At 46.8% G+C, this 22,604-nt stretch overlaps 2 protein-coding genes across 13 annotated transcripts; one reads left to right on the top strand and one right to left on the bottom strand.

Annotated features, from left to right (window-relative positions):
* Nucleotides 1-314: 314 nt before the first annotated feature.
* On the top strand, nucleotides 315-12,852 carry LSM14B (LSM family member 14B). Of its 12 annotated transcripts, none has more exons than XM_074887947.1 (11): nucleotides 316-569; nucleotides 5,125-5,288; nucleotides 5,646-5,781; nucleotides 6,241-6,357; nucleotides 8,160-8,330; nucleotides 8,458-8,535; nucleotides 9,525-9,686; nucleotides 9,866-10,019; nucleotides 10,349-10,431; nucleotides 10,979-11,158; nucleotides 11,540-12,852. In XM_074887947.1, the coding sequence occupies exons 1-11, from the start codon at nucleotides 449-451 to the stop codon at nucleotides 11,782-11,784; spliced, it is 1,611 nt and encodes a 536-aa protein (XP_074744048.1). In that variant the 5' UTR covers nucleotides 316-448; the 3' UTR covers nucleotides 11,785-12,852. The 12 variants fall into 12 exon arrangements, with proteins under 12 accessions (XP_074744052.1, XP_074744051.1, XP_074744048.1 ...); XM_074887946.1 differs by having other exon boundaries at nucleotides 319-569; nucleotides 8,455-8,535; nucleotides 10,352-10,431; XM_074887945.1 differs by having other exon boundaries at nucleotides 319-569; nucleotides 8,455-8,535.
* Nucleotides 12,853-15,818: 2,966 nt separating this feature from the next.
* PSMA7 (proteasome 20S subunit alpha 7) lies at nucleotides 15,819-22,285 on the bottom strand. The gene is made up of 7 exons (XM_074888261.1): nucleotides 22,048-22,285; nucleotides 20,461-20,587; nucleotides 18,954-19,078; nucleotides 17,545-17,667; nucleotides 17,035-17,154; nucleotides 16,433-16,495; nucleotides 15,819-16,162 (listed from the first exon to the last, which is right to left on the bottom strand). Exons 1-7 carry the CDS (start codon nucleotides 22,141-22,143, stop codon nucleotides 16,070-16,072), a joined length of 747 nt encoding a protein of 248 aa, XP_074744362.1. The 5' UTR covers nucleotides 22,144-22,285; the 3' UTR covers nucleotides 15,819-16,069.
* Between the last annotated feature and the right edge of the window lie 319 nt (nucleotides 22,286-22,604).

Below are 22,604 nucleotides of genomic sequence, written 5' to 3'. Positions count from 1 at the left end.
CCGCCGCCGGGCGGGGCCCGCCCGCCCCTCGCTCCCCTCAGCCGCGGCGGCGGCGGCACAGCGCGGGAAGGGCCGCACGCTCCCGCCCCGCCCCGCCTCGCTCCGCCCCGCCCGCAGCGCACGTGGCACCCTCGCCTGGGCCGGTCACGTGACGCGGGCTCCGGGCTTCCCCCCCCTCCTCACCCCCCTCCCTCCCCTCCGCGCCTGACCCCGTCTCCCGTCTGGTCAATAGCAGGCGGCGGCGGCGCATGCGCGGAGGGGCCGCAGCACGCCCCCGCCCTGCCCCCCCCCAGCCCGTCTCCCTCCGCCCTATATAAGGCGGGCGCGGCGGGGCTCCCGGCTCCGCAGTGTGCGTGGGCGGGCGCGGCGGCTCCGCGCGGCGGTGCGGCGACCTGCGCGGCCTCCTCCCTCCTCTCGGCCCGGCCCCAGCGGCGGCGCGGCCGCCGCCATGAGTTCGGGGACCCCCTACATCGGCAGCAAGATCAGCCTGATCTCCAAGGCGCAGATCCGCTATGAGGGCATCCTCTACACCATCGACACCGAGAACTCCACCGTGGCGCTGGCCAAGGGTGAGGCGGCGCGGCGGGGCCCGCCGGGGGCGGGGGGGGCCGCGGGTGGGCCTAGGCTGGCGCTGCCGCCGCGGCGCTCGCTGAGGGGACGCGGGGGGCCCGCCCGCCTCCTCGCCCGCCGCCTCCGTCCCCTGAACAATGAGCCCGGCCTGGGCGAAGCGGCGGCTGCAGCCCGCCCGCCCTGAGGGGCTGCGGCGGGGCCCGCGGCTCGTCCGCGCTGGCGGCCGGGGCGGAGTGCGGGGAGCTGGGGGGCGGCGGGGTTGGAGCCCCGTTGCCTTGGGCGCTGCTGGCTTTCCGTGAGTCAGCATTTGGGAGGCCGCTCCGCCACGCGGGGACGGGCACGGGCCGTGGCGGGGGCTTGCTGTGCCTCCCCGGAGGAGCGGGCAGGGCCCGGGATGCTGAGGAGCCCTTGGTTTTCACGGGAAGTTATCAGTCCCCTCAAGAGGAAGAAGAGCTGCCAGCAGTGCTGCCACCTCCTCTTATTGTCAGAGCCAGAAAGGTGATGGTCGGCATCGCTGTTCGTGGTTTGGTTCCCCTCTCCTGTCTGTACGTGGATGCCCGGCAGTATCTCGGTGCTTGGCTTGAGCGGGGCGCCAGGCCAACGAGAGTTGCTGTTGATGTGTCTTTGTTCCTTACGTGATCAATAATTGGACTCTGCTCAGGTGAAGAGGGTGAGAGCTCGTGTACAGAGTGCTGTGGGGTATCTGCACGTGGGTCTGGCTCTTCCTACCTTGCAGGATGCTCATTAAGGCTTTGCATTGTGTTCCCCTGTAGAAATAGCGATCTTTATCTTCTACCTAAATGGTGTCATTCGGATTCATTTGTCACCCGTGCTGGGAACTCCCGTGTTTACCCTCAGAAAAACCTGTCCTGTCTTGTTTAGTCTCTCAAACAAGAGCTTATTTCTGTACTGCCTTTAATGTCCAGCTTGGCCACTCCAGCTAATGTGCATCAGCTTTTTCTTTCCCTCGGTTTTGTCCTTCCCTGTTCTGGGAAGTTCACACCTTCTTCGTTGCCTCCAGCAACCCATCAGGGTTGTCCACAAACCAAACAGTCTTTCAAAACAAAAGATATCTGCTGGCACGAGTCACTGACTTGCCTGAATCTCAGCTATCCTTGAGGCAGCCTGTGCCTCAATATTTATTCGGTATAATGATGTTTATGTGATGCTGGACATGAGTATTTGACATCTATTAGTGTGTATGCTGAAGTTAAAAATGTGAGTTTTCACAAATTTACTTTTTTCCTAGGGATGTAGCTGTTTATTTAAATGTGCAAATGGAGCTATGTATGTTGGTGTTTCACTCAAAGTAATTGAGAGGTAGGATGCGATTCCTACTGTATGTGCAGGAGGGTCTTCACCTTTACCCAGCAGCAAGTAGAAAAATGATCTCTTACAGAGTTTTGGCTTCCACATAGCACTTGCTACTTCAGAGCTTAAGTGGTGTGTTTCAGAGGCATATATGATTAAAGTGCTTTATGGTGTGAGAAAGTACATGCTCTGGATAAGATTTCTGGCAGTTCTTGTATTGATTGGTCTCTTAGTGTTTTGTTCAGTTTTGATGAACTGGAATGCCTAAGAAGTAGTTGTTACAACAGACAGAGAATACCTTTTTCCCCACTTAAAAGTGCTGCTCTATAAACTTTACAGTACAAACCCTGCTTTACATTTTAGCTCAGAGGGTTTTTTAAATTTAGAGACTTTATATCAAAATTAGTGTTAGAATTACAAACATAGCAACAATGTTGAAGTCAGTGACAGCAGTTTAAAACACTTGATCTCAGTTAGGGTTAGAAGAACCTTGAAGTACTGACATGCAGTTGAAGTTGTCCAGATAGCTAGTAAACTATTATTAAGTCACAGATGCCACTGTTTAAGGCTCAAGCAACTTCAGTATGTAATGTAAATGTTGTCCTCTTGACTTTCATCATCTGAGTGACATAAAGAAAAATTTAGGTTGAAAGAAACCTCAGGAAGGAATTTGGTTCAGCCTCTTGCTGGAAGCAGGGCTAACTTGAGTTGATTTCTGTTTGGTTCCTGTTAAATCTCAACACATGCACAATATCTTAAACACTGGATAAGGAGATTCTATGTGCTTAATTAAGCACTTGCAAGAAATTTGACTGCCTTGTTAAGATGCTAAACTTAAATTGCAAACGAAGGAAGTTTAAGCCCATTACTGTCCTGTCGGCAGTGAACACCAGAAACTTACTCCTCCTTTTGTAGAAGTCTGAAGAAACTAGAGTGTTTGAGCAAAAAATATCCACGTAAGCTCTGCTTTCCAGACATCCAGTCACTCATTCTGCTTCCTGACCCTTCAGCGGTCTAGCTGAGCAGAGCCCTAGACATGAGTACAAACTGTATTGTAAAACACTAGCTGCAGTGTGGTGTGGGATTGATTTCCTGTTCGTCTGTAAACAATAGTCGCTGTAACTCTTCATGGGAGACAGCCCTTCGGACCTCCGCAGAAACTTAAAGCTGTGCTTTGTGATGTGTCAGAAACCATTAAACACTCCAAATGCAGGGGCAGGCATGTTCAACTCCTAGAGCCCTCTCAAATGCCCTCACTGCTGTTTTGTCCGCAAGGACATAGTTTTCAACCTTCTTAGTTAGAAACCTTGGGACCAGGCAACTGAGAGGCTGCCTGGACAGCTTCGGGCTTTGCAGGGCATGTGTTTCTCTATGTGGAAGCTGACAGGCTGATCCTGGTGTTCAGAGAAGGCATTGTGCTTTCCAAACTCACTGGGGGATTCTGCAGTAGTCCCTGGGTAGCTTTAGTATGTCTTGCCATGAGCTATGTGCTGTAATAATCTAATCTTGAGCGGGGATATCAGTGGTACGGTTTGTGTCTAAAAGGCCACAAGCATTGCTTTCAGTCTATAATCTGCTTCTAGTTGACTAGGTTACAGCTGTAATATGATCAAACGGCAGCTGGAGATCTAAAATAACTTGGAGAGGTTATATATCCTAGGAACTAATGGAAGACAGTCCTTCAAAGCACGTGACCGACAGCTTGTCCTTGCACCAGTTAAGATTCCCTTCCAGTTAGGTGTAAGCTGAGGTGCTAAACAGCATCAGTGTGATAGGGACAAAGTTTGGCATTGACCTGCTGTGCACGGAGCTCACTGCTCCTGGTGAGCTCTCAGATGTTGAACAGAGGTGAAGACTGCTGGCAGCACTAACTGCTGCTCGGTGGGTGCAACCAAGTGGGTACAGCTTTTCATTTCTGAGAACAGGGCTCTTGATGAGCAGCCCTGTCTCTAACAGCACTCCTAGTAAGTTTGTAGGAGTATAGTACACTGGGGATGCACAACAGTGGGGTTGAGTGGATCCATTTTTTCCTGCCCTTTTTCTGGGGAAGCTGTGGTGCCCCCTGTCCCCTATCATCCCCGTGACAGGGCTGTCTGTGCTTCTATCTTTTCAGCTGTGCAGTGGGAGTGGCAGCTGGCAGGCACATCACCACAGACTGTGACATGGCAGGTGCTTGTGAAAGGTCTGTTAAGGATGTAATTTGTAAAGGTGCTGCAGGAATCGTGGCATGTCCTGGCAGAGAGGTTGAGTATGTCTGTGGTAACCTGTTAGAAGCAACTGATGCAATTGCAATACAGAATTTTTCTATTGGCAGAAAGCATACATCAAACCAGTACGTGCTGGTGCTTATCTGAACTGGCAAAGCCTCATGAAGACAGAAAACAATTAGACTAGTAAACTCGATGAGCTTCTGTAACTTGTGGCTGAAATTTCAAGCTTTCGTATGTCAGTGTCTGATATAACTATGCTACCTCTTTTCCTGCACTAAGAATCCAGTAAGTATGACCTCTTCCTCTTCAGCAGCTCAAATTAATTTATGCTTCTACCTGGTAGCTGCCACGGTCAATTGCAGCCTTTTTTCCACTCTAATGTGTAACATCACTGGTTAGTACCTGCTCAAGTGTTCCAATAGCTGGGACTCATTAAAGCCTCGGTAGGCACTGAGGTTTTAGATTTATCACTGAAAGCTTGCTTTGTACTCAGTGGATATTAATCATAAAGCCAGTGGCATGGAGTAGAGAGAGCACTTTAAGAGGAAGTTCTTGTCATTGATAGAACTTTACCTTGCTCTGTATAATAAATACATGAAACCAAAGGTTTGAGCCCTAAAGCCTTCTAAGATTTTGTTCCCCTGCTCCTTCAGGGGCCTCTCCTGCGGTCTGTTGCAGTGGCAGTTGTTTCGGGCTGAATGCCTACATGGGACAGGTGCTGGAGAGGGAAGGGGAATATGGCAGCAGAGAACTGTGGGGAAGTCCTCACTTTTGGAGTAGGATTCTTCACTCCAGCTGGTCTGTGGTCTTTACCTTCACAGCTTGATGTAAACAAAACTGTTTATACAGGCTGCTGAAAAAATTAGCATTTAAGGGAACAGATGTGTGCGATAAGGAGATGCGGGACTCTGGAGGTAACTTTTTTTGTTACAATTGGCAAGTATTACAAGAGTGTTTCTTAATTGCATAAATCTTAACTTACACGATGCTGCAGTGGTAATTTGGGACTAATAGAAATCTTTTAATGCTAAAGTGCGATCCTTTGGTACTGAAGACCGGCCCACAGACCGACCTGCTCCTCCAAGAGAAGAAATCTATGAATACATTATTTTTCGAGGAAGTGACATCAAAGACATCACTGTCTGTGAACCTCCAAAAGCTCAACATACTCTGCCACAAGATCCTGCCATTGTTCAAGTAAGTTAGCCTGAAGTGTTGACAGAAGGCTGTGATAAAACATTGGTGATGGGCTGGATTTTAGTATAAACTTATAAAAATGAAGCCCAGTAAGTGTCTCTGGGAATCTTTAGGTTGTTAGAAGCATCCTGAATTTCACTGTAATGTTTCAAATAGCAGCAGCCTTAAAGACTTGAGTCAACAAAAGCCAGAGCTAGTTTACCTAGCTGAGAATGCAGGAAGATCATAAAGAGGTAAACTAACCCTTTTCAGTATTTACTTAAGCTTTAGTAATGCTGTACATGAAGTAGAGAATCACTGCCAAGGCAAGTTGACTTCTGGACACTGTAAATGGAAATGTACTTTGTTTTGTTACAGTCTTCACTGGGCTCTGCCTCTACATCATCCTTTCAGCCACATGTGCCTTACAGCCCATTTAGAGGTATGCCACCTTACAGCCAGCTCGCTGCCAGCTCTTTACTTAGCCAGCAATACGCAGCTTCGTTAGGTTTAGGTAAGTAAAAATTTTACTTGCTAGAATAGAGGTACAGTCCTTGTATGCAGCTACTGTGAAACCAGATAACAGTAACTAATACCGAATTCCTTGCCAAGTGTCAGGCTGCAACAAGCAGTGAATAAGTAGTTAACTTTGTGCAATGATTTTATTGCGAGGAGGCCTGCATGTCACTTACACACACATGCACACAAAAGAAAGAAATGAACTAAACAGCTCAAGTTTCTTTCTGAAAGTAATGTGAATACCAAACAGTTGAGGCCAGTTCATTTCTAACCTAACATACCTTACATGTACATCACATGTAAAAAGAACTTGTGTTCCCAGAGAGGACTGTAAATAGCTGCTCTAATGCTGTTCTAGAGATTCTTGTATCTCTTTCCAAGTCCTTCAGATGTTTCACTACCTTGTATCTTATCCGTATATCTTTGCTTTCTCTTCTTCCCTCTATCTCTTCAGAGAAATTGGTAAGCCCTCCAGCATCAGCAGCTGCTTCCAGCCCTAGTTCTTCTCCGTCTCCACAACCTGTTTCAGAGCCTGACATGTCTTCAGAGCCCCATCAGCTCTCTTCCAAGGGTAACAGCAGTTTGAGGACTCCAAATATTTGGAAGAACTGCATGGCACTTGCAAACACTCTGTTCTTGTTAACCCCTCCTAGAACAATAGTACTTATATGGGTAATGCTAGTAGAACTAGCTTGTTCTTAGCTATTTTTGCCTTTCGTTACATGAAGTATTCCTCCTGTCCTAGAAGTATCAATTAGAGAGACAGGAGAAAGGAAAAAGTACAGGACAGCGGATCCTCTTGTGTAAGTATCAGGAGAGGACTGAGGTTTAGGGATGTTGATGTGCTGCATCCTATCCAGGAGCATGTGTCACCTTAGAGACTGGGCAAGGAATTAACTAGTCTTTCCTGGAAATACAGCATGCTGCTTAAATTGTGGGTGGCCTTGCTGTTAGAGACATAGGTTAATAGAAAATTCAGGAGTATGGCTGTAATCGAGGAAATATCAGGATAAATTTCATGCATGATGGGGCATAGTACTTTGTCAAGACTCAATTAGTAAAGCATGACTAACAGTAAGCAACTTCTGAGTTGTGGTAAGCTGAGATAACCTAGTTCTGGGTGCTTGCTTCTATGTGTAAAAACTTTTAAAGGAGTTTGAGTAGAGATACTAGACTGACCATCCTCAGAGCAGAGAGACCAGGTGCAGCCTGCATTTAAACATGGTAATTAGTTTCATCTGTTTTTTCATTTAAGCATGTATGCTCGTGTTGGCATGAAACTGTTTTTACTTTCTGGTTTTGGCCATCTATCTGTAAATACTTTCTCAATATTCTGGCTAAGCTTTGAAACTTTCTCATGTTAAACTTGCACAGCAGCTTTGTCCTACTGAATAATCCTTAGGATATGTCTGTCTTCCTTGCAAGTTTTCCAGGTGTACATTAACAGGGAACCTGCATGATGTTACCTACTGGGTATATCTCATGTGGACTTGGGTGACCCAGAAGTGTCAGTGGCTTGGTTTGTGTGTACTCTTCAGCTTTTCACTTTTCTCGCTCTTTAAGTATATTCAGTTAAAGTTTGCTTCCAAGCAGTTCTATGCATAACTACATAAACCTGTAGTACTCCAAAACTTCTAATTAAATCTAGAATGCAGTGTTTCTTCTGAGTACTGAAGACTGTCACTTTTTAATATAATTGGTGTAAGGTATACCAAACCATGAAAAGTATTTACATGTTTTGTAGTGTGAATAAATAAGCCTGGATGGAAGAGCAACAGAAGTCTTGGTAACACTTTGGCCTTGACCAAGAAGGAATTTAAAAGGGTAACTTTGAGATCCTGGTCTGGTTTCAGGTTTTCTTTGTCTGAAAGCTAACAATAAGCAATGAAATTGAAGGACTTCTAAAAGCGACTTACAAAATGGGATGTAGTTGAGGTGGTTAAGCTTTTACTGCAAAACTTTGTCAAAGTGGGGAAGCTTTCTTGAGCAGCTTCAAAATGGTGGATTTTTGCTTCAGATTTAAAATATTGTGTAAAGTAAAATCCTGCATAACCAAGGATACACCTAGAAATTAGACTTTGGTATAAAATGTCTAAGAGACTGACCTGGCTTGTTTATCTAATGCGTGTCTAACTTGGTTTTAGAAATAAATGGGTAGATTTCCTGATTTGAAGGCTCTAGATTTGTGAGCCATGACTTGTGTGGCAGTAGGGCCTTACCTAGTGCATATGCCACTTAAACATAGTGTGTAATGATAAACACTCAAGGCTTTGAGTAATTTTTGACAAAACTGTTTCTCCATAGAGGTGGGTAGGGTTTGAGTAGTGTTGGCATGTTCTCTGAGAGGCACTTAGTCATTGGGATTTTTTCCAGGTTCTGGCTTTCCTTCTGTTCACCCAGTCCGCAAAAGCCCCATGGTAGAGCAGGCTGTTCAGACTGGCCCAGTTGACAACATGAATTCACAAAAGCCACCCACAGTGAAAGTAACTCCAGGGATCCAGCGCAATGGACGGCAGGTTCCACAGGGCAACAGTAAGACAAATGGTATGTATGCACCACTGTGTCTTTAAAGTGCTGGTCTGAAGCATCCTTCAAGGGTGCAGAGCAAGACTAAACTGTTTCGGTTTTGTTCTTGTGCTCCTTTATTAAGTTTATCCTTCTTGTTCAGTAGATACAGTTCAGGCGGCACCTGTGCAAACCCAAGGACAGGTGAATGATGAAAACAGAAGACCTCAGCGGAGAAGATCGGGTAGGTTAACCTGTCATTAAACAGTTGCGTTAGCAGGTAACAGCAAATATTGTTAACTTCAGTGAAGGATTATCAGACAGAAGAGTGAGAGCAAAACAAATCTTGATAAGGCTTTGGGCATCCAGAGATGCTTCCCTAACAAAATAGGTTCTGGAGTCACAGAAGTTCAGAACATTCCAGGGACGGAGTTCTAGCGTCTCTTCTAGAGACTTGAAGATACGTTATAAAAATTGATGCTATGAGTTGGCAACAGTAACTAGATTTCTCTGAAACCTGAAGGATTTTTACTGGAAGGGCAACCTGTTTAAGAATTTCCAGAGCTCTTATAACTGAGAGGAACCATGGAGCCCTCAAGACTGCAGTTTAAACACAGGTCAAAAGAAAGTGAAATGAAATTGAAACAGGTATTTCTGCCCAAGTGAAATGAGGAAAGGCAGGGCTTAAGACTCTCAGGTCTTCAAATTAATTTGCCTAAGGACAGCACTGTAGAAGGGGTTACAGTTTTTCCAAAAAGGAGTTGGTAGCGTTTCAGTTGGAAACAGAAACTCTACAAAATACAAGCTCCCTTTGTGGGTAGATGAGTCTTGGGTAGATTTTCTGAAACCAGTGACCTGCTCCTCTTTGCCATTGTCACAGGTTTGTAGACTAATTACAGTACCATGCTTGCAGATGAATAGGAGACAGGAAAGACAGTTTTCCCCTCAGCTTTTGTTGGTATAGTACGTGTTCTGATTTCCCCTCCTCACACTGGAAGGAAAACTGGATATACTTTGTCTTAATGCTGAGACTGACATCCAGGAATGTTAGTGTGTTGCTGCAGTATGTCTTCTGCAGCCAAGTTCAGAAGTTACTTTCAGAGAGGTGTGAAAAGAGGCTTCCAGGACTGGAAGCCAGAAACTCCCGAGTTCTAAGCCTGGTTTCCTCTGGTCTTGAGCAAGTCATTTAACCTCCCTATGCGTTACCAAGTGTTTGAACTCTCCTGCTTTCAGGAAACAGGAGAACCAGAAACCGCTCTAGAGGACAAAACAGACCAGCTACTGTGAAGGAAAATACAATAAAGTTTGAAGGTGACTTTGACTTTGAAAGTGCAAATGCACAATTCAACAGAGAGGAACTTGATAAGGAATTCAAGAAGAAACTAAACTTTAAAGGTTTGTGACTTCATTAAATACGATTTGCTGAGCTAGTAGTAAACACTGCATAGACAAACTTGTTCTGAAAAACTGCATGATTACATGTGGCAGCATCTCAAATCTTGTTTGAGAGAGCAAGAGAACAGATGGCTCTTCAGTATGCATCAAGGAGGTGTAATACGTTTTATTATCTTCAGATGACAAAGCAGAGACGGGGGAAGAAAAAGGGGACCCTGGAGTGGCAACTCAAAACAATGACGGTAATGCAGAGGAGGACCTTCTGGGACCCAACTGCTATTATGATAAATCCAAGTCTTTCTTTGACAACATTTCTTCAGAACTGAAATCTAGGTGAGTGTTTTCTAAAAGCTTGCTTTTTAAATGCCATTTTAGGCATAGAATTATAGACATAATCTATATCACGTGGTTTAATTCTTTAAAAATCTTAGAATGCAAGAAAGTCAGCAAAATGGTCTTTAGAAGGGAGTATTGCTGTGCATTTGATGGCTCACAAGTGATATTAACCAAGCTTCATGCAGTGGGATCAAACAAAAAGCAAGGATTTCAGCTGATACCGATACGCTTGCCTAAGCTATGATACAGGAGTTTCCTGTTCTGTTTCCCAGTACTGACTTTGAACCCATTGATTTTAAACAAATTTCTTATCTCGTTTGTGGGAGGAGGCATCAGGGTCATGCTGTGCTGAAGATGGTGCAAGTTGCAGACAGGAGCAAGCTAAGCCTGGAGTTTGAGCAGAGAGGAGGTCAGGTCTGTCAATGCATTCAGTTCAGTGCTGGGAGGGTTAAAGCTTCATCTTTCGCTGCTGGTTACCAACTGCCTGGTGCAGTCAGACATCCCTTTAGTGTCAGTATGTGGGATTTCCTTGGTAGTGTTTCTGCTCCTTCAGCAAAGCTTGCTTCCAAGTGCTCGCTGGGAGGAGTGCAGGGCCGGGCAGGCTGCTCCGCTGCGGAGCTACCTCAGCTGGGACAGGGCTTCCCAGGTTTCTGGAGAGGCTTCACTGGAGTCAAGAGTTTGTAGCTTTCAAGAAAACAAAACTGGGTTTGAAATTCTTGTAAGACTATGTTCAACCCTTTTTGAGGCCCATCTTTAGTTTTCCAGTATGAAAGCAGCTTACAGAAGCCAATGGCTGTTGCTTTCAAATCCATGCTTAGCAGAGGGATTGAGTTAGTGAGTGTATGCTGCAGCTGGTTCTTGTTGCAGTTAACAAAATAGAGCGCTTGAGGCTTCCTACCTAAATGAGTTGGTGGCTATTTAATGTTGATGTTGAATCTGAACGCGGTCTTGTGCAGTTCTAGGCGTACCACGTGGGCTGAGGAAAGGAAGCTCAATACAGAGACGTTTGGAGTGTCTGGACGGTTCCTTCGCGGCCGCAGCTTCCGTGGTGGATTTCGAGGTGGAAGGGGTAGCGGAGCAGCGAGGCGAAACCAAACCACTCACAGAGCTGGTACTGGCAGAGTGTAACTTCAGAGGCAAGTGTTTTTAGCAGGAATAAATACTGTGTCTGAGCCAGGTTTGTCTTTTACTCCTTGCCTGAACTGTCTGTGCAAGCTCTTTTGCTCTCCAGTCTCATGGATATATCAAGAATTGTTCCTTATTGTATCTGATCAATCCTTCTAAGTGTGGTAGAAGGAAATGTGAGCGGTTTTAAGGTGTTCTTTAAACATGTTGATTGTTCTGTTGATTTCTTGGGTAAGCCTTCTGTCCGAGAAAGCAGGAGCTGCTTGTTTGAGCTGAGGCTCTAGCTAAGCATTTCAGCTGATACATGTGGGTGAACTTTGCTGCTTTTCTTTTTCCTGGGAGAAGATCCCCATGATATCAAATCTAATTCTACTTTTTTTTTCCTGAATTAGGTTCTAACACCTCTCCTGAGAGGATGAAACTGTATATAGAAAGAAAACAACCAACTGCTGCACTAATGTGGGAAAATGGTTCATATTGTTTACTGTCTCAGCTCAAGCGACAGAACTTCATGTACTACTGCTTATATTCTGGACTTATTTTGGACCAGCAACTGTCAGCTGGAATATTCTTTGGAAGAGGGAATGTGTTCAGGGGTACCTTCTTCAGGGTGTCTTTTTTGTTTGTGTTTTTTTAAGTGCAGACTGACTTACATGGTTCTTCTTTCTGGGTCTCTCAAAGGCTGCTATAGTCTAAGCTTAAAGTCAGACTCCTTTTCTGAACCCTGAAGAAGATAAATCATGCTATTTTAACATGGAACCAAAGCTCACTTGAAATAAACCAGCTATAATTTGTTTGTTCTGAGTAACCAAATGGATCCTTTCGTGCTGCTGGTCTCACTGTTCTTGGCAGCAGGTGTGAAGTAGCACTTGGTATCTGGAAGAATGGATTCCTGGTGCTGAGGAGTTATGTGTATTGTCACTTGGGAATACTGGATTGTTGATCATGTAGTAGTGTAAATGACTGTACAACTGTTTGTCAGCCGGTACTAGTGTGGAGGTACTGCAGGTTTACACAGAGGTGTGACTTGCGCTCGAGCTGAAGGGTGCTGGGTGTTCCTCAGAGGCTTGGAGCTCCTTGCTGGGTCAGGGCAGGCAGGGGACAGGAGTGGGAAGTGTCTCTGCTCGTGTGCTCAGAATAAAGAGTTTTTGGCAGTACTTGACTGTCTGAGAAGGGGATCTGCAGCTCTGACTTCTTGCCTCGGTTTGTACCTCGCTCATGGGTAGTACCAAACACAAACAGTTCTCTGTACACTAGTAGACTGTGGTGGAACACTATGGGATGTTTTCATTAAACTAGGGATGGGAGTCCATATAATGAAGCTTAACAGATGGGCATGTTTAATTTGTTTCCTCTATACCCCCATACTGTAAATAGTTTAGTTGTTTTTCTTTTGTTTTTAAAAATCTGTATGTGGGGAGAGGGGCTGGGAGGGAGGGGTTACATTTGTTTGCATGAATAAGTGGGTTAAATTGCTATAGGCATGTGTCCCTTTTTTGGTTGGTAGGGAATTTTGTTGAAAAAGCACCTTGATGACTGAACCCCTTACATAGCTAGAATTTTTTAGTTACGCATTGACCTAGGTTACTGTAAAAGCTTGGATTTATTTTTGTAGGACTTTATTGCTAAGAATTAGAACATAGCAGTGGGGCTGCTCTTTGGAGTAATGTAAATTGTAATTATAATAAACATGTAAATGTTTTAATGTTTCCCTCCTCCTTTGTTCTGCCCGCAGCTCAGTGGCCTCAGTCCGTGGGGTTGTCAGGTGCCTGTCCTAGCTGGGCTCAAATGGGAGCTGGAGAAAAGCAGCAGAGTTCTGGCAGGCCCGTGGGCTATTACACAGTGTTTGAAAAGGGCTTTAACCCCCCCCAGGCACTTCCCCTCCCTTGTCCCTGTTCCGCTGTTTCAGCTCTCTTGAGGGACCAGCCTCATGGGTGTCACTGTTGCCCCAACCCCCCTGGGCTGTGGGGCTTAGCACCCATTTGTTCTGTGCTGGTTCAGTGGCCACAGGAGCCCCCCGTGTCTGGGCTCATGCCGGCAGGACAGGGGCTTCCCCCAGAGCTGCTGCTCGCCCCGCTTCTGCTGGCAGAGCAGGCAGGGTGACACAGGGGTAGAGATGGGGTTGTGCTGCCAGAGTTGACTGATGGGTCTGAGGTGGCTGGGGCAGAATGAGAAATCATCAACTTGTGTGTAATAATGCTGCTGCTGCTGCCTTTATTAAGGCAGTAATTCCCCTTGTTTCTACAGCAAAGCTCCAGAGTTAATACATAAAACACCATCATTGTTACTGACAGGGCTGAAGTTACTGTTCTTGGGACATGTCCTGAGTGCTGTGCCTGGCTCCTGGGGGGTGGGAGCAGTGTGAGGGGGCTCAGCCCTGGGCTAGTTAACGGCTCAGCCCTGGGCTAGTTAACCATGAGCCCTTTTCCACTAGGAAGGCTCATTCCTGCAGGGCCAGGGCTGCCCTGTCAGTGTCCAGGTGGAAGATTCCCAACACAAGGGAAAGAAGGTGGTGACTTGTGCAGGGAACTAAACACCTTCTGTAACTTCAAAATTTCAGTCCAAGGGCTGATAAATGAAAGAACAGAGTATTCCAGCAACTCCCTCCCAAGCTGATGTGGGCTAAAGCTTTCCTGAGCGGGAGCAGCACCGCAGCTTTCCTGTCCTTGATTCCTGCGTGAGACTCTGCCCACACTTTGCTTTGCAGCCTTTGGCTGTAAACAGCTCGGTGCTGGTGTGAGAGTCCCGGTGGGTCGGTGCCCTCTGAGCAGGGGCTGAGCCGCCTTCCTGGGGGGAGCTGGCCAGGGGCTCCTGGAGCTGAGCCACCTCTGCTGGGGTATGGGGCTGCTTCCAGCCCTCACTGGGCCCGCTGCTGGTGGTGCTCTGTACCTGTAAAACTGGGTGTTGGTTGTCAAGGGCAGACTGAAGAGCTGCTTTCAAGGGGTTTCAGTCCCACTCCCTTGGTGGGTATAAATAAGGAAACTTTTAGAATAAAGGGGCACCTCTAATTACTGCGAGCAGGCACTGAGCTGGGGGAAGAGGCTTCTCTGTGGTGGGAAAAGCCAACACCAGGTCCCTGAAAGCTGGGAGGGAAGAGAGGCCCTGAGGACAGACAGGACTTCCACAGCCTTTCATTGTGCTGAACCTTCAGGGTTGTATTGAAAGACAGACAAGGCCCCAAGAACAAAAGAAAAAAAAATACAATTTCCAACATGGAGATGGGGACTAAAGGGGCTGGTGTCAGTCCTGTTTGCCCCGGGGCAACAGGAGCAAGGGGAGCCCAGCTCAGCCCCCCTGTGGGCATGGCCTTGCCTAGGCCTGAGCAGGACAACCCCTGTCACCGCGGGGCCTCGGCACAGGCTGTTGTCACCAGAGTCCACTCCTGCAACAGATGAACCAGCCACCAAGAGCTTTTCAAGGGCCAGAAGCGGATAGATAAGATGTCACAATGCAAATAAGGATCTGAAATAAAATTCCCTATCCCAATTGCATTGTTTTGAGGCATTTGAGTAAACAGTTGTCACCTGATATCTCCACATTTATCTAAGTTTATTCCATCATACACGTCAATGTCTGCAGTGTGTAGATGGCACAGGGCAGGTCCTGCCCCTCCGGAGCGATGTGGCAGCAGCACGAGGTGGGTCCCTGCGCCCCTTCCTGCAGGGAGCGGAGGGCAGAGAACGGGTTTATGCAATGGTTGGACTGGGAGCAGCAACAGGCTCAGCCAGAACCTGAGTTAAACCCGGCTCCTGGGGTAAGAGGGACTGTGGGAGGGTAAGTACAAAAGGAGGAAGAGGAATAGTGGTACCTTTAATCACAGAATCATCTGGGTTGGAAAAGCCCTTGAAGCTCCTCCAGTCCAACCATGAACCTCACCCTGACCGTTCCCAACTCCACCAGATCCCTCAGCGCTGGCTCAACCCGACTCTTCAACCCCTCCAGGGATGGGGACTCCCCCCCTGCCCTGGGCAGCCCATTCCAACGCCCAACAGCCCCTTCTGCAAAGAAATCCTTCCTAAGAGCCAGTCTGACCCTGCCCTGGCACAGCTTGAGGCCATTCCCTCTTGTCCTGGCGCTGGTTCCTTGGGTCAAGAGACTCATCCCCCCTCTCTGCACCCTCCTTTCAGGGAGTTGTAGAGGGCCAGGAGGTCTCCCCTCAGCCTCCTCTTCTCCCGACTAAACCCCCCCAATTCCCTCAGCCGCTCCCCATCAGACCTGTGCTCCAGACCCTGCACCAGCTCCGTTGCCCTTCTCTGGACACACTCAAGTCATTCAATGTTGTATGGAACATTCATTGTTATTCTTAAAATGAGGAAGTGGCTGGTCTGTAAATCCCCCACGAGCACTCAGAACAGCAACACTCACTGCTGGATGTGGTGAATCAGCACCACCACACACACCTCTGCTGTGACAACACACCCGCAGCTGGCACCGCTCACGCTGTCCCCCCCTCAGTCCCTGAGAGCTAAACCAAACCCCTGCAGCACAGCCCCTGCCATCTAGACCTGATGGTGCTGCTTAGGGAAGGGAAAGCGTCATTCCGTAGTAGTTGTGTTCTGTGGAGGCATTATGTTCCCTTGAGACAGCTACTGAACCAAAACAAAAAAAGAAGCTAAACAACCGAGTGTGGAAAAGAATCATTAAACAAAGTGAAGTGTCTGAGGAAAAAAATGCAAACAAAAGTCTTTGTCCTTTAATGGGTCACTACGGCTGTTTTGTAGCCAACCAAATAATCCTAGGGAATTAAAATCCAAGGAACAGACCGATTTTTTTTAAAATAACAGCTTTAAAAAAAACACCAGTAGGTTTATTGTAGGTCTCGAGAGGGACACAGTATGAGTAAGTGGAATGCCTACATGTCTATACAGAATAACCCATCACTTGAATTAAAAAGCAGCAGCTAAGCAGTTGAATTTCATTCATCATGTTGTCTTCTTCTGTTTTTTCTTTTCATTTTCTTCCTTTTCTTTTTCAATTTCAGCAACATACTTCTCAATTTCTTCAGGGTTTAGGATCTAAAACAGAAGCACAGGTGACCCTCGAGATACTAATACAACTTAAGGGCTTTTATTTAAGCAATTCTAGTTCTGACAGGGAAAGAAAGTTAAGTGGTATTTATGCAGAGGCAGGTACCTTGTGCAGACACAACAACATTCCTTGGCCACTAATAATAAACAGAAGTATCTGCCAGGGCAGAACAGGAGATTAAGGGCTGGAAGTTAATGCAGATCAACAACAACAGAGAAGCGGCTACAAAGGGAGAAAAGCAAAACAAAGACTTTTACCTTCAGCGGCTGCTCTCGCCTCATAACCGCCAGCTCAATGTTCTTCCCACCAGACTGCACAACCTTAACAGGAGTGAGACAGAGGCATTAAGAGCGTGTCGGTTAATTAATTCTAACAAACCCCTTCCAGGTCTTGTTAGAAGGAAAACAGATACTGAGTATTTCGCTCATTAGCTCCAAGCTCTCGGCTCCGGTAGCAGTGTAACTCCCAGAAAATAAGGGTCTGCATTCTGGCATCAACCCACTCAGTGGCTGGTGAAGAACACCCCGCTTCCACCTCAGACTTCTGCTATTTTCTGTATCTTGAACCTCAGTACAAAAGTAAAATATTCTGCATATGGTTTAGCACATCTTTGGTGCATTTGCCCAGAACTGAAGCCTGTTTTCCTCCCCAGAGACCTGCGAGTAAGTTCCTCTGTGTAAGCGACAGAAATTGTTACCTGAAATACTCTGAGCCTTGACTTTAACCCCCACCCATGGCCTACGCTGAACAGTTGTCACAGATCCTTTTATAGCGCTTCCCTGTGACACGCACCAAGGTTTCCATGTACTCACGTTTGAGAGGTTAATCCAGTCACACACGGGATCTGAAACAGACTCACCTCAAGAAGAGCCTTGATGACAAGTTTAATAGTGAGATCATCTGTTTCAATGGCTTCATCAGTGTAGTTTTTCTCCAGGAATTCACGCACAGATTTGGCTCCTCTGCCAATGGCATTAGCCTGGAAACATTGAGGGAAAAAGGATCATGAACGGAAGTTTAGAAAGGACTTCATTTACAGAATAAGCAAGATACAGGAGTTGTGCAATTACATAATCTGAAACCATGTATTTTTCAGGCGGCTGAACATGTTACTTCCCACATGTCACACAAAAAGACAGTCGTCAGCCACAGGTGGTGGGTTCTTTTGTGGAAAACAGGACAAGATTTCCCAAGTAAAGCTGAACTGCAGAGTACCATTCTCAGTAAATTTGATCATTAAGGATTTTTGCAGCAGTGAGCCAGCACCATCTGGCCAGTGAGATCTCCCTTCTACACCAGACCCTCTTTAAAGGAGACAGTAACTCACAAATATTTCATTACTTCTCCACAAGAGACAGAATCAACTCACCTTCCAAGCATGGTACGTGCCAGAGGGATCGGTCTGGTACAGCCGGGGGGTTCCATCAAAGTCAAATCCCACGATAAGAGCAGAGATACCAAAAGGTCTGCGACCGTTGCTTTGCGTGTATCTCTGATCAGAAAGAACAGGCACTTACTTCAGAAGCAGTTCTAACAACATTTTTAGAGTGGAAAGCAGACACTGTAGAAGTTACAACCAGAAGAGGCAGCAAAAGTATTTTTAGTGGGCTCTCTTACCAATCTACCTGTTCAAGTCAGGATTCTGTGTCTTAGAGAAGACCCTAAGCAAGGCAAGGAAGAGGCAGTTGTTGTTCAACCCTGTTCCCAACACCCACTGAAGTTCGCTGCGTGATTACAGCTACGGGGAAGAATCTCCCTTGGCTGCTGGGCGGTGCCGAGAGGCAGAGCTCAGTCTGCCAGCCCGGCTGTAACGCTCTGCTTTGACCGGTGTGCGGGGGGAGCCACAGGAGAGGATGAGGACACCCCAACACTAAGTCAGTTTTCACCAACAATGTGCAACAGCCCCACCAGCAGGCACAGCCCCCTGGTTACAGCCCTCCCGCCGACACCAGCTTAGCAGGGTCGTTGCCAGGTCGAACACCAGAAGTGCCCACAGACAAGGAGCCTGACACCAGCTGCACTGTCGCAGCAGGAATACGGAGCGAGATTTAGGATTTGTAACAGTTTTAGAGAAATGTGCCAGAATGGAAGGACACAACTGTGAGATTACTGTAAAGGAATAAAGTGAAACTTTGGAAAGCAGCATTCTGCTCTGGCAGGCTAGTGATTATTACAAGAATTACACTGTTATCATCATCACTACGCTAACACATGTCTGTGCATAAGTAAATGAGACTTTTTCTAATCCCCATTAGTTGCTGAAAATCAGTTTAATACATTAGCAAATGAATAATTTTATCACAGAAAGCAGTTGGGCATATTTTGACACTGTAATTCATTTAAAATTAATGAGTATCAAATGTAAAACATTAAGTACTGCACTGATTTGCTCCCCTCTTACCCCTGCCTGCAATGGCTTGGTAGGAGGAAAAACGAGCAGGAGCCATGAAGATGTTTTAACAATAACACAGCACCACTGTTAGGAGAGTGAGTTAGAGCTGCAGATCAGCAGAGTGTTCCTGATGATATCACAAATGTAGTTCACAGTCCTTACAAGTACTAATTAATCTCTTCATCTTGGGAAAAAAAAACAAACCATAATCAATCCTCCTTTTCTATTACTACACCCCTATTTCCAATAAGCAGCTGCAATGCGTTTTGTTACGCTGATTTTTACCAGCTCAGTAGAACAAGGCCAGGACAGACATTTTACATACTTAGTCTGAAGTGCTGCTCATCAGGACATATTTTTAAGCACCTCTGTGTGGTCCAACGTACCTGTTTCAGACTGGCAATGTAACGTGTGATGTACTCCACAGTGACAGGATCCTCCACTGTGAGTCTGTGGCTTTGACACTCCACACGAGCTCTATTTATAACTATCCTGGCATCAGCCGTCAGCCCTGAAATGACAGTGTATTCTCAGATCCGTATTTTGTATCACATGCACAAATAAAATGACTAGTCTTGCCCCAAAAGGCTCACAAGGTCAGTGTCAACAGCAATGAAAAAAGCAAATGGGAGAGATTACACTTTCGCAGGTTTGCTCAGCAAGAATAGCATTTTTAAGGCAACAGAAAGAAGATAATGTACCAAAATAAGCAGAGGATTTAGTCTACAGCTTTCATGTTTGTGAGTTAGGCAACACATGCAACTCTGAACCAGGTAATCAGAATATTACTGGCAGACTGACAGCATTTCACCTGACAGCAAATTAGCAAAGCAATCTCAATTCTCACACACATTGGTTTTATTTCTTATGTAGCCCCCTTAATTATAAGCCAGCTTTATCTACACAGCAAATCTTGTCTAGTTGATGAGGCTACAGCATGATGTTAAGTGAGAAAAATTAGTATGACCCTTTAAAATAAGTTTATTTTCAAATTTATTTCACTCTTTAGCTTATGACACCATTTTCAATTTACAGCCTTATTTCTATTAGAGAACTTCTCTTCAAGCTTGTGAACCCACCTGCCCCTACCACAACCCTTAGCTAAGGACGCAGAGCAGCACACTAAATCTAAAATCTGTTGGTTTTGTGGGTTAAATCAGATCTCCCCTTAAAGCACTACTAACACTGACCAAAGATTCTAAACTACTTGAAGAGAGGAGAAACCTTCTGAAATAACATTTTCTCTCCATTTACATCGGGTTTTTTAACTTTCATGTCTCCTCTTTAAGCCTTGAACAATGAAAATTAAAGCATTTGGTCCAGGAAGAATGTGGAACTAGAATATTTGTGCTTCAAATCCAGAGCTGTTCATTCAGGAGGAGTCTTCTGAACTAGGAGAGATTTCTCTTTGTTTTATACAAGACTGCAAAATTTAGCTTTTTTGGCTTAATGCATGTGGGAAAAGGTCCCTGTAATTGACAAATGTCTCATAGCTCCTGTAATATGTATTAATAATGTGTCTTTTATATATAATATATAAAGTTTTAAATATTTAATTTAAAATAAATATATTAATATATACATACATTTAAATATGTATATTTAAACAGTAAACATCTGTGCCAATGACACATCAGTTTCAGTCTTCATCCTCACACTAAACCTAGAGGACCTTAGTAACATGTTTTCCTCTCATTAGATCATTGGTGCACTCTCTCTATATTTATCCATACAGTAGGCTACCTTTATTTAAAAAAAGAATAAGCAATGGTGGAAACATACCCCTTCCCCACAGTCCTCAGCCAGTTATGCTAAGTATTTTCTGTTCCAGAATCCATACACATACCCAGCAGTGCTCCAGCAACTGCCAAACCCCCTGAAGGGATCATATACCTGCAAAAGCCATGCAGACATTGTCATCGAGAGCACAGATCTTCCGTACAGTTCTTTCATCCTGAAGTTTTGCCACCGACTTCTTTTCCACACCAAGAACAACAATATCCTTCCCTCTTACTCCAACCTTCAACACATTAAAAGAAAAAAAAAAAAAAGTTAAGCTGGGCCTAAAAAAACTAGTACTTGCAGACTTTACTGAAATGAGTGAGAAAAATCAAACCCACACAAAACCTCCACATTATAAACATTATTTAAACTGGAAGTCAATATTTTATTTTGTATTGCCACAACCTGGAGATAGGACTGATGTAATAAAAATTGCATTAGATTTCAGGGCGCAGTTTCACAATCAGCTTATACCAATTGAAATCCGCGTGGCTCCCAAGAGATAAAGTTCCCACTGCTTTTACCAACTGTGATTTCCCCAACTCTCCCCAATACCAGCATTAGTGTTTCCGCAGGCACAGAGGCAGGATCAACAACAAAACAGTCACCACAGCTGTTCCACTGGTATTGCTCAAGTCAGAACCCAAAACACTGAACATTAGACCAAGCAAAACCTACAAGCAGCACGTCAGTACCTCGCTGCCTTAATGTCCTAATTCATACTTTGAATATACCTTTTCCAAAGTTAGGGAGGAAAAAAAAAAGTTGACCTTTCACACTCCTTCCCATGGTGTGATGGGAATCATGGTTTCTCACAGGTGGCCCTGCTGTTAGTGTTACAGGTGTTTCCAAAACCGGTAAACTCAACAACAGACAAGGCAGAGGTGGACTATATTAGGTGCTGGCTAATATGTTAGCTACTGGTTTAGAGTATTTTTAATTTCTGGGGGGAAAAAAGTCTATTTGCCACTAACTCTTGTTACATTTATTCTCATCCCAAAGGCAATAAATTTTCCTCCAGATACTTTGTTATTTGGGAATTAATACATCTTTTTCCCACCCTCCAAAGGAAAAAACCCTTCACTGAGCAAAAGCTTGGAAGAACTGGAAGCTAGGAGGCAGAAAGTTGCTTCTACGTGCCTTTACTGATACGTTCCCCAATCCACTGGGAATACGCATCGTGCACGGGCATAAGCCACTACCATTTTCAGCACATACAGAATAACGAAACATTGTTCTGCGGCAGGTTGCCAGCAGCTCCGCTGGCCCTGGAGGCAGCTCTGCTAACGGCCTGGCAGGGCTTGCGGGCTGAGGAGCAGCAGTGCAATGGCTGTCACGGCTCCGGACACCCACCAGCACTGGGTCTCACACTCAATGGCTCAGCGCGTAAGAATTACGACATTCCCCGCCAAAAAACCCCACAGTAACGGCCCGAAACAGAGCCAGAGCTTTACAGACAGCACGGCATCCACTCTGAGGAAAACGGTGATTTTTAAGGCAGCTCCAAGCCCAGTATTTAGCCCGAACGCCGCCCCTGCGGGCGTCCCTCTGGAAGCAGGTCACGCTCCCAGCAGAAGCCTTCCCCGCAAGCCCGGCCCCATCGTGCCGCGGGGCGGCGGCGGGCCCAGCAGGCCGGGGAGCGCGGTGAGGGGCAGGCCCCGCTCCGGGCCTCCCCTCCGCCGCCCGGCGCTCACTCACCGCGGTGGAGCCCTTCTTCACCGCCTCCTGGGCGTACTCCACCTGGAAGAGGTGCCCGTCCGGGGAGAAGACGGTGATGGCCCGGTCGTAGCTCATGGCGGCCGCCCGTGCGTCCCCGCGGGGCCGGAACCAGCCGCCTCCCTCAAAACAGCACACTCATCCCCCCGCCCCGCGCCCGCCCGCCGCTTCCGGGGCCGCGCGCCATTCCGGCGGCACGCCGACGGCGCCCCCTGCGCCAACTCCGTACGCTGCACCCGACAGCGCGGCGGGGCGGGAGGCGGGGCTCCACCTGCGCTCTTGGCGTACGGAGCCCGCGCTACGCATCCGGCGTAGGCGGCCGCTTCCCCTCTCCTCGCTCCGCGCTCTCCCTTTCCCCGCGCTGGCGCACTTGGCGTACGCGGGGGCCGCCCTACGCAGTTGGCGCAGCTGGCGGCGGCTGGCGGAGGCAGGGAGCTGCCGCTCGGCTGCGACAGGAAGCCCGGCAGCAGGGACGCACCATGTGCGGCGGGCGGGGAGGCGGCGGCGGGGCGGCGGCGGCCGCCTCCCGCCCCCTCCCC

The sequence above is a fragment of the Strix uralensis genome, chromosome 18 (genome assembly GCF_047716275.1).
Source record: "Strix uralensis isolate ZFMK-TIS-50842 chromosome 18, bStrUra1, whole genome shotgun sequence".
Lineage (NCBI taxonomy): Eukaryota > Metazoa > Chordata > Aves > Strigiformes > Strigidae > Strix > Strix uralensis.
The sequence above is the reverse complement of the archived record's forward strand: the minus strand, read 5'-3'. Positions and strand labels throughout refer to the sequence as shown.

Excerpts from the sequence above, each read along its gene's own strand:
- LSM14B (XM_074887945.1), top strand. The coding sequence starts at position 449 with ATGAGTTCGGGGACCCCCTACATCGGCAGCAAGATCAGCCTGATCTCC. Across the intron at positions 570-5,124 it reads CACCGTGGCGCTGGCCAAGG|TGCGATCCTTTGGTACTGAA; the intron begins GTGAGGCGGCGC and ends TTAATGCTAAAG. Across the intron at positions 6,358-8,159 it reads CCATCAGCTCTCTTCCAAGG|GTTCTGGCTTTCCTTCTGTT; the intron begins GTAACAGCAGTT and ends GATTTTTTCCAG.
- PSMA7 (XM_074888261.1), bottom strand. The coding sequence starts at position 22,143 with ATGAGCTACGACCGGGCCATCACCGTCTTCTCCCCGGACGGGCACCTC. Across the intron at positions 19,079-20,460 it reads TGTCTGCATGGCTTTTGCAG|GGCTGACGGCTGATGCCAGG; the intron begins GTATATGATCCC and ends CTGTCATTTCAG. Across the intron at positions 17,668-18,953 it reads ACATTGCCAGTCTGAAACAG|AGATACACGCAAAGCAACGG; the intron begins GTACGTTGGACC and ends CTTTCTGATCAG.